The 11288-nt window shown below is 40.7% G+C and overlaps 1 protein-coding gene across 1 annotated transcript in view; it reads left to right on the top strand.

Annotated features, from left to right (window-relative positions):
* Positions 1-2676, top strand: part of LOC311109079 (nuclear receptor-binding protein 2-like) — a gene marked incomplete at its 5' end in the record, with an annotated part of 69203 nt that extends 66527 nt beyond the window's left edge. Inside the window, 6 exons of the mRNA XM_084151884.1 lie at positions 545-698; positions 879-1014; positions 1161-1214; positions 1388-1451; positions 2016-2071; positions 2172-2676. Of these exons, the coding sequence (XP_084008010.1) occupies positions 545-698; positions 879-1014; positions 1161-1214; positions 1388-1451; positions 2016-2071; positions 2172-2258 (551 nt within the window). The 3' untranslated portion in view covers positions 2259-2676. The remainder of the gene's footprint in view (positions 1-544; positions 699-878; positions 1015-1160; positions 1215-1387; positions 1452-2015; positions 2072-2171) is intronic.
* Positions 2677-11288: the final 8612 nt, after the last annotated feature.

The raw sequence follows: 11288 nt of genomic DNA on the forward strand, positions 1-11288 counted from the left end.
CATTACAGCAAAAGTGTTAAAGCTTCATATGACACACATTTTTGCTTTGTATCACTTACATATTAAACAATATGGAGTCTTAAAGGAGGCCTGGGGAAGACCAAAATGTCAGAACTATGCCAATTTTGATAAATGATTCCTTAATTATGCTTTTAGATACAAATGTCAAATATATATAAACATTTCTTCCTCCAAAGGACCATTCTTTGGATTACATGTTGTGAAAATCCCCCAAATCATGGTCTTTTATTGGTCTGGGTTTCATGAGGAATCACTAATACTTTTGCCTGGGTACCAGTCTGTTTGGCATGCCAAGGAGTGGTATGATGACACAAACAGAGTGGTATCCAGGCTAGCCATTTCTGTGGGAGAGAAAATGTTTCCACATCCATTTCCACATCCATTTCATTTTTTGTCATGTGACAGCTGAAAAATTGTCTTATGCAGATTTTGTGGGATATATCTGTTGTTACAATGGAAGTGGAGACATTTTTCTAATTAATTTGCAAATATGTAAAGCTCTCTTACCCCTCTCTCTATGCAGACCTGCTCCCAGAGAACTGTGTGGAGGAGAAGACCAAGTCCTTTGATCCCAACGGTCTCATGGCAGAGATCAAACATGGCGACCGGCCTGGCGTGGAGCTCAAGTACTCCCATGTGTCCCCTTTGGAGCTGGACAAGTTCCTGGAGGACGTCAAGTAAGGGCTAATTCCACTCACCCATTGGGCTCAGGTCAAAAGTAGTGCACTATGTAGAGAATAAGGTGCAATTTAGGACGTCGCCTGAGAGGACTGCCTTGTTCATTGTGAAGGGTCTTTGTGAAGTGTATTATTGTAGCACCTGTGGCTCCTGACTTCATTCTGACTCCCCCTCCTCAGGAATGGGATATACCCCCTCATGAACTTTGCGTTATCGCGGCCCCACCCCGTCCCCCATGCCCTCTCCCTGTCCCATGAACAGGTGGAGTCGGTGAAGACCCCCACCCCTGAGCCCCAAGAGACAGAGAGCAGAAAGGTGAGGTCTGTGTGTGTGTGTGTGTGTGTGTGTCTGTCTGTCTGTATCTCATTCTATTTGTTTATGTCTGTGTGTGAGAGACAGTGTTGCAAGTTAAAGTACGCTTATCACTCTTAACGCTATGTTGGTCTGATGGTGTGTTGCAGGTGATTCAGATGCACTGTAACTTGGAGTCAAATGAAGAAGGGACGAAAATTCATGTGAGTTTGACTATCATCTTCTTTTAAGTAATGGCGTCCATCTCACGGCAGCCTTTTGGAGTTACCATAACTGACATAATTGTTTTAATCCTTTCTGATCCCCACAACTAATTGCATTTGCGGGATAAGCATATTCTGGGTTGATAAAATGTATTCCTCTCTCCTCTCCTTAGCTCTCTCTGTTTCTTAAGATGGATGACAAGCTCCATCGACAACTCAGCTGTGACATCCTTCCAAGTGAGTTCTAATGGACACTTTCATATCCATTAATATAGTCAGGTCCCAAATTATTGCCACCCTTGATAAAGATGAGCAAAAAGTAAGTAAGTACAAATACTGAGCTATATTGTATGCTATATTTTTTAAACAATTATATTATAATAATACAATTTTTCTCAAAAAGATGTGTTAAAATTATTGCCACTCCTTTTTTCAATACCTCACTTTGCGAGGATAACGGCACTGAGCTTTTTTCTTAAATGTTTAATGAGATTGGAGAACACATTGGGAGGGATCTTAGAACATTCCTCCATACAGAATCTTTCCAGACCCTTGATATACTTTGTCTGCGCTTATGGACTGCCCTCTTCAATTCAAACCACAGGTTGGCCACAGGCCAAATAGCTAAATTTTAATGTCATCTGACCATAGCACCGGTTCTAATCCAAGTGCAAATACCATTTAGTAAACTCCAGGCGTTTACATTTGTTGGATGACAAGAAAATAGAGCTCTTTGGCACACCAACAGTGTTTATTGTATACTGTTGTATGAGGCTCAACTATTTTGAATGAATCTTTCAGATGACAGCTCCAAAGACCTTGCCAATGAACTTGTTCACTACGCATTCATAAGTGAGGTAGGTATTATTTTTGCGTGATGTTATTGCAAATGGCCTTAATCATTCTAATCGATATCCTGTAATGATCTAACCGCTAACCCTGTGTAACCCCATGCAGGAGGACTGTGAGAAGCTGGCAGGGTTCCTTGAGGATGCGCTCACCAGACACAAGGGCAAAGCGCTGGCCTCTGGAACCACACAGTGAGAAGGGTCCGCTACGAAAACTGGCTCACAGAGAGGGGCCTCAGGCATTGACCACTCGAACAGAGAGAGACAGGAGCCAGAAGGCAGGATCACTCAGCCAGGATCAGAGGGGCCGGGTCCAGTGAGGGTTTGAGGGATTGGGCCTGGTGATTGGGACTGGGCCTGATGATTGGTGGATCATCCCATAGAGGGCTAGGATAGGCCAGGACTGAGAGGGACAGGAAGCATCTTCGGTTGGAGGACCCATAGGCATCATGGCTACATTACATTTTGAAAGTATTCAGACCCCTTGACTTTTTCCACATTTTTTTTACGTTACAGCCTTATTCTAAAATCAATTAAATAAAAACATTTCCTCATCAATCTACACACAATACCCCATAATGACAAAGTGAAAACAGGTTTTTAGAAATATTTGCAAATGTATTAAAAATAAGAAAACATAAGTATTCAGACCCTTTGCTATTAGACTCGAAATTGAGCTCCGGCACATCCTGTTTCCATTGATCATCCTTGAGATGAGTCCACCTGTGGTAATTGGACATGATTTGGAAAGGCACACACCTGTCTATATAAGGTCCCACAGTTGACAGTGTCAGAGCAAAAACCAAGCCATGAGGTCGAAGGAATTGTCCGTAGAGCTCCGAGACAGGATTGTGTCGAGACACAGATCTGGGGAAGGGTACCAAAAAAAATTTCTGCAACATTAAAGGTCCCCAAGAACACAGTGGCCTCCATCATTCTTAAATGGAAGAAGTTTGGAACCACCAAGACTCTTCCTATAGCTGGCTGCCCGGCCAAACTGAGCAATCGGGGGAGAAGGGCCTTGGTCATGGAGGTGACCAAGAACCCGATGGTCACTGACAGAGCTTCAGAGTTCCTCTGTGGAGATGGGAGAACCTTCCAGAAGGACAACAATCTCTGCAGCACTCCACCAATCAGGCCTTTAGGGTAGAGTGGCCAGACGGAAGCCACTCCTCAGTAAAAGGCACATGACGGCCCACTTGGAGTTTGCCAAAAGGCACCTAAAGGACTCTGACCATGAGAAACAAGATTCTCTGGTCTGATGAAACCAAGATTGTACTCTTTGGCCTGAATGCCAAGCGTCACGTCTGGAGTAAACCTGGCGCCATCCCTACGGTGAAGCATGGTGGTGGCAGCATCATGCTGTGGGGATGTTTTTCAGCAGCAGGGACTGGGAGACTAGTCAGGATCGAGGGAAAGCTGAACGGAGCAAAGGACAGAGAGATCCTTGATGAAAACGTGCTCCAGAGCGCTCAGGACCTCAGACTGGGGCAAAGGTTCACCTTCCAACAGGACAACGACCCTAATTACACAGCCAAGCCAACGCAGGAGTGGCTTCGGGACAAGTCTCTGAATGTCCTTGAGTGGCCCAGCCAGAGCCCGGACTTGAACCCGATCTAGCGTCATACCCAAGAAGACTCAATGCTGTAATCTCTGCCAAAGGTGCTTCAACAAAGTACTGAGTAAAGGGTCTGAATACCTATGTAAATGTAATATTTCTGGGGGGGGGGTTTTTATACATTTGCAAAAAATTCTAAAAACCTGTTTTTACTTTGTCATTATGGGGTATTGTGTGTAGATTGATGAGGAGTAAAAACGATTTAATCCATTTTAGATTAAGACTGTAACGTAACAAAATGTGGAAAAAGTCAAGGGGTCTGAATACTTCCCGAATGCACTGTATGTTCACAATGCAGTGGAAGATTGATAAGTACCCCTGCCTAAAAGTGATGTAATGCCTTAAAATGTCTTCATGACTTTGTTCCTCCATAATGCCACTACTATTACAGTACTGCCAGTAGAGATATTTCCAATGATGGATGGACATAGCTGTTTTATTGGTTCGTATTGAATTAACTATGTTTTCATGTTAATTTACAGTACTTTAATTCATAGTTTATGACTCCAGAAATTGTAATCGTTTTTGGAAAATAATATTTAAAAAGTTGAATTTTTATAAAATATCTCGCTAGTTTTATAAGCCCCAGCAATACCTACCGTAGAAATGTCTAGTGAAAGCAACTTTAATGACAAAGATGATGAGAACCGTCCAACATGCACTGGTAATGCTAAACATGCTAACACTTAAGTTAACTTATTTATTTTTGCTTAGTTCTATGAACAGCATTGGCCTTGCACAGACCTCTTTTTCTATTTAAGTTTTAATGGTGTATAATGGTCTTCAAACAAACTCGCAGTGCATTCTACCAATCCTTTACTAGCCTCAATGACTCTCCATGCATTAGTAGTAACGAGCAATGAGATGATGCCTCTCTTTTAGTCTGTAGTGCTCCTAAGGGTTTTCCCTGTGAAAGTGTTCTGAAAGCCAAAGACTTGCAAAGTGCCTGTGATGGCAACCTACCATGTACAAAACCCATAATACATAACTACACAGCAACATAAAGCAACTTCAGAATAATATGAAAAATGTATCCAGACAGTCAACGATTCAGACTATTGGGTTGATGTCAACAGAATGCTTTTTATTTTACCTTATTCTGAAAACCAGATTGTGAATGTGAAGAGGGGCCACAGCTTGTATCCTAGAAATGTTTAAATCCATTCTAGAAAAGGAATTGCAGCTAAACACAGAGTATATGTGTACTTAATATAGTGAATATACTCCACTTCAATTGAGCCATTTTAGAACAAGAATATAAATGGAGTGTTTTCATAAATAGTTCAGAAGAAATAAAGGCCAGAATCAAAATAATTTGGGAGCAATCAATTGCTGGTTTACTGAATGATACAGATATTGTATCTTAATTTGATCATTCTGTTGTCGCTGACAATTTTCCTGCACCACAGGAAATTCAAATGAGAATTCACTGAAAACCCGCAGTTCTCTCGCTCAAACGTTAAAGCACCAGATATACATTTATTACTGCGACATTCAAATGTAGCCATATAAATTTACATCAACAACTGTCATTTTCTATAACTTAATAACACAAGATGGATATTGGTCTCCACTACGACATACAAGTGTATTTGAAATTTAGCCGTAGGCTACACCTAAACTATAGCCTACTGTAGCCTATCAAAACTAATTTCCCATTGGAAATGATCATTTTTTAATTATCTTAATCAAATCCTCCTGCTGCAGGATTATTTTACTCTTGAGACAAAACTGGTCAAATTAAGATCCTACATTTGTATAACAACTGCAGTACACAACACAAAAAAGCATTAGGTTGAAGCTGAATTCTGCGTTAATAAATGTGTTATTTAGCCTTTATGACCACAGATCCCTAATCTCGGTTAACCCATTAGTCTATCCACGAGAGATTAACAGATCCCCAATGCCTTTTTTAAAGAAAGCAAGAGTCAAGTAATAAAGCTAGTAAAGGGAATTTGGTCTAAATGGATTTAGTAAATGATGGATGGCTTTAAAAAGTTGCCAGTGTTTTTAGGGAGGAGAAAAAATTACTTTTCTTAATCAATCTTGAACAGTATATTATATTATTCAGTATCTGCATCTGTTAACAATACTACATTTTTTTCTTATGCTATCTGTAAAGCTGTGGTCCCATTACAATTGCAGTCCTGTATAGATGTTGCATAATATGCTGATTGCTCTTAAAATGTCCAGCCTTTTATCAGCTAGTCTCTTGATGGAAAACTCTTCTCCCAGAAATGTATCTGTAGAATATGGTGTAGATAAATGTGTGTGTTCAGAGGTGTTTACCTTGAACAGAAGTGTGAATGCTCAGAGTGGTGGTACTGTTGCTCTTATCTGGTCTAGTAGTCTGCAATGCATGTCTTAATAATAGCTGAAACTGTTCAGACTTTGCTTTTCCAAGATTGCCTTAGTCATTGACAGAGCTCCATTGACTGAGTCCAGGGGGGACCTGATCAAGAAAAATGAATGCCCATCCATCCATCAGTCTTTTTCTGTAGTGAACACTTTCTCCTCAGTCTGGATTCTGTTGAATTAATGTTGGCTCTGTGTTGTACTGGACGTGTTCTACTTATCCTTCTGAAAAATTATTGTACTGCAATGAATGACAATAAAACAATGTGATGTCACATCATGGTGAGACTGTTTGAAGATTAAAATATATATATATATATACACTACCAGTCAAAAGTTTGGACACACCTACTCATTAAAGGGGTTTTCTTTATTTTTACTATTTTTTACCTTGTAGAATAATAGTGAAGACATCCAAAACTATGAAATAACACATATGGAATCATGTAGTAACCAAAAAAGTGTTAAACAAATCAAAACATTTTATATGGGAGATTCTTCAAATAGCCACCCTTTGCCTTGATGACAGCTTTGCACACTCTTGGCATTCTCTCAACCAGCTTCATGAGGTAGTCACCTGGAATGCATTTCAATTAACAGGTGTGCTTTCTTAAAAGTTATTTTGTGGAATTTATTTCCTTAATGCGTTTGAGCCAATCAGTTGTGTTGTGACAAGGTGGGGGGGGAATGTCAAGAACTTTGAACGTTTCTTCAAGTGAAGTCATGAAAATCATCAAACGCTATGAAGAAACTGGCTCTCATGAGGACCGCCACAGGAATGGAAGACCCAGAGTTACAGTGGCTTGCAAAAGTATTCCCCCCCTTGGCATTTTTCCTATTTTGTTGCCTTACAACCTGAAATTAAAATTGATTTTTGGGGGGTTTGTATCATTTGATTTACACAACATGCTTACCACTTTGAAGATGCAAAATATTTTTTATTGTGAAACAAACAAGAACTAAGACAAAAACTGAAAATTGAAGCGTGCAGAACTATTCACCCCCCCAAAGTCAATACTTTGTAGAGCCACCAAGTCTCTTGGTGTATGTCTCTATAAAGTTGGTACATCTAGCCACTGGGATTTGTGCCCATTCTTCAAGGCAAAACTGCTCCAGCTCCTTCAAATTGGATGGGTTCCGCTGGTGTACAGCAATCTTTAAGTCATACCACAGATTCTCAATTGGATTGAGGTCTGGGCTTTGACTAGGCCATTCCAAGACATTTAAACGTTTCCCCTTAAACCACTCGAGTGTTGCTTTAGCAGTATGCTTAGGGCCATTGTCCTGCTGGAAGGTGAACCTCTGTCCCAGTCTCAAATCTCTGGAAGACTGAAACAGGTTTCCCTCAAGAATTTCCCTGTATTTAGCGCCATCCATCATTCCTTCAATTCTGACCAGTTTCCCAGTCCCTGCCGATGGAAAAACATCCCAACAGCATGATGCTGCCACCACCATGTGTGTTCTCGGGGTGATGAGAGGTGTTGGGTTTGCGCCAGACATAGCGTTTTCCTTGATGGCCAAAAAGCTCAATTTTAGTCTCATCTGACCAGAGTACCTTCTTCCATATATTTGGGGAGTCTCCCACATGTCTTTTGGCGAACACCAAACATGTTTGCTTATTTTTTTCAATAAGCAATGGCTTTTTTCTGGCCACTCTTCCGTAAAGCCCAGCTTTGTGGAGTGTACGGCTTAAAGTGGTCTTATGGACAGATACTCCAATCGTCACTGTGGAGCTTTGCTGTTCCTTCAGGGTTATCTTTGGTCTCTTTGTTGCCTCTGATTAATGCCCTCCTTGCCTGGTCCGTGAGTTTTGGTGGGCGGCCCTCTCTTGGCAGGTTTGTTGTGGTGCCATATTCTTTCCATTTTTTAATAATGGATTTAATGGTGCTCCGTGGGATGTCCAAAGTTTCTGATATTTTTGTATAACCCAACCCTGATCTGTACTTCTCCACAACTTTGTCCCTGACTTGTTTGGAGAGCTCCTTGGTCTTCATGGTGCCGCTTGCTAGGTGCCCCTTGCTTGGTGGTGTTGCAAACTCTGGGGCCTTTCAGAACAGGTGTATATATATACTGAGATCATGTGACAGATCATGTGAGACTTAGATTGCACACAGATGGACTTTATTTAACTAATTATGTGACTTCTGAAGGTAATTGGTTGCACCAGATCTTATTTAGGGGCTTCAGAGCAAAGGGGGTGAATACATATGCACGCACCACTTTTCCGCTATTTATGTTTTAGAAATGTTTAATATTTTTAAGTTATTTTTTTCATTCCACTTCACCAATTTGGACTATATTGTGTATGTCAATTACATGAAATCCAAATAAAAATCTATTTAAATTACAGGTTGTAATGCAACAAAATAGGAAAAACGCCAAAGGGAATGAATACTTTTGCAAGGCACTGTACCTCTGCTGCTGAGGATAAGTTCATTAGAGTTACCAGCCTCAGAAATTGCAGCCCAAATAAATGCTTCACAGAGTTCAAGTAACCACTACTAAAGGACAACAATAAGAAGAGACTTGCTTGGGCCAAGAAACACGAGCAATGGACATTAGACCGGTGGAAATTTGTCCTTTGGTCTGGAGTCAAAATCTGAGATTTTTGGTTCCAACCGCCGTGTCTTTGTGAGACGCGGTGTGGGTGAACGGATGATCTCTGCATGTGGATTTCCCACCGTAAAGCATGGAGGAGTGGGTGTTATGGTGTGGAGGTGCTTTGCTGGTGACACCGTCTGTGATTTATTTAGAATTCACTTAACCAGCATGGCTACCACAGCATTCTGCAGCGATTTATGAGGCTGGTAACTCTAATGAACTTATCCTCTGCAGCAGAGGTAACTCTGGCTCTTCCATTCCTGTGACGGTCCTCATGAGAGCCAGTTTAATCATAGCACTTGTTGGTTTTTGCGACTGCACTAGAAGAAACTTTCAAAGTTCTTGTAATGTTCCGTTTTGACTGACATTCATGTCTTAAAGTAATGATGGACTGTCGTTTCTCTTAGCTTATTTGAGCTGTTCTTGCCATAATATGGACTTCGTCTTTTACCAAATAGGGCTATCTTCTGTATACCCCCCTACCTTGTCACAACACAACTGATTGGCTCAAACGCATTAAGAAGGGAATAAATTCCACAAATTAACTTTTAAGAAGGCACACCTGTTAATTGGCTATTTGAAGAATCTCATTTTCATTTTTTTTAACACTTTTTTGGTTACTACATGATTCCATATGTGTTATTTCATAGTTTTGATGTCTTCACTATTATTCTACAATGTAGAAAATAGTCAAAATAATGAAAAACCCTTCAATGAGTAGGTGTATCTAAACTTTTGACTGGTACTGTATGTATGTATGTATGTATGTATGTATGTATGTATGTATGTATGTATGTGTATATATATATATATATATATGTGTATGTATGTGTATATACAGTGAGGGTATTTGAAAAGTATTTGATCCCCTGCTGATTTTGTACGTTTGCCCACTGACAAAGAAATGATCAGTCTATAATTTTAATGGTAGGTTTATTTGAACAGTGAGAGACAGAATAACAACAACAAAAATCAAGAAAAACACATATCAAAAATGTCATAAATTGATTTGCATTTTAATGAGGGAAATAAGTATTTGACCCCCTCTCAATCAGAAAGATTTCTGGCTCCCATGTGTCTTTTATACAGGTAAGGAGCTGAGATTAGGAGCACACTCTTAAAGGGAGTGCTCCTAATCTCAGCTTGTTACCTGTATAAAAGACACCTGTCCACAGAAGCAATCAATCAATCAGATTCCAAACTCTCCACCATGGCCAAGACCAAAGAGCTCTCCAAGGATTTCAGGGACAAGATTATAGACCTACACAGGGCTGGAATGGGCTACAAGACCATCGCCAAGCAGCTTGGTGAGAAGGTGACAACAGTTGGTGTGATTATTCGCAAATGGAAGAAACACAAAAGAACTGTCAATCTCCCTCGACCTGGGGCTCCATGCAAGTTCTCACCTTGTGGAGTTGCAATGAACATGAAAACAGTGAGGAATCAGCCCAGAACTACACGGGAGGATCTTGTCAATGATCTCAAGGCAGCTGGGACCATAGTCACCAAGAAAACAATTGGTAACACACTACGCCGTGAAGGACTGAAATCCTGCAGCGCCCGCAAGGTCCCCCTGCTCAAGAAAGCACATATACAGGGCCGTCTGAAGTTTGCCAATGAACATCTGAATGATTCAGAGGAGAACTGGGTGAAAGTGTTGTGGTCAGATGAGACCAAAATGGAGCTCTTTGGCATCAACTCAACTCGCCGTGTTTGGAGGAGGAGGAATGCTGCCTATGACCCCAAGAATACCATCCCCACCGTCAAACATGGAGGTGGAAACATTATGCTTTGGGGGTGTTTTTCTGCTAAGGGGACAGGACAACTTCTCCGCATCAAAGGGACGATGGACGGGGCCATGTACCGTCAAATCTTGGGTGAGAACCTCCTTCCCTCAGCCAGGGCATTGAAAATGGGTCGTGGATGGGTATTCCAGCATGACAATGACCCAAAACACACGGCCAAGGCAACAAAGGAGTGGCTCAAGAAGAGGCACATTAAGGTCCTGGAGTGGCCTATCCAGTCTCCAGACCTTAATCCCATAGAAAATCTGTGGAGGGAGCTGAAGGTTCGAGTTGCCAAACGTCAGCCTCAAAACCTTAATGACTTGGAGAAGATCTGCAAAGAGGAGTGGAACAAAATCCCTCCTGAGATGTGTGCAAATCTGGTGGCCAACTACAATAATAATAATAAATAATAATATGTCATTTAGCAGACGCTTTTATCCAAAGCGACTTATAGTCATGCGTGCATACATTTTTTGTGTATGGGTGGTCCCGGGGAAGAAACGTCTGACCTCCTGTGATTCCCAACAAGGGTTTTGCCACCAAGTACTAAGTCATGTTTTGCAGAGGGGTCAAATACGTATTTCCCTCATTTAAATGCAAATCAATATATAACGTTTTTGACATGCGTTTTTCTGGATTTTGTTGTTGTTATTCTGTCTCTCACTGTTCAAATAAACCTACCATTAAAATTATAGACTGATCATTTCTTTGTCAGTGGGCAAACATACAAAATCAGCAGGGGATCAAATACTTTTTTCCCTCACTGTATATTTATGTATATGTATATTTACGTAAATATATATTTACATAATATATGTACATAATATATATATATATTTACATAATATATATTTACATATATATA

Source organism: Coregonus lavaretus, assembly GCF_964263955.1.
Source record: "Coregonus lavaretus genome assembly, chromosome: 34".
Classification (NCBI taxonomy): Eukaryota; Metazoa; Chordata; class Actinopteri; order Salmoniformes; family Salmonidae; genus Coregonus; species Coregonus lavaretus.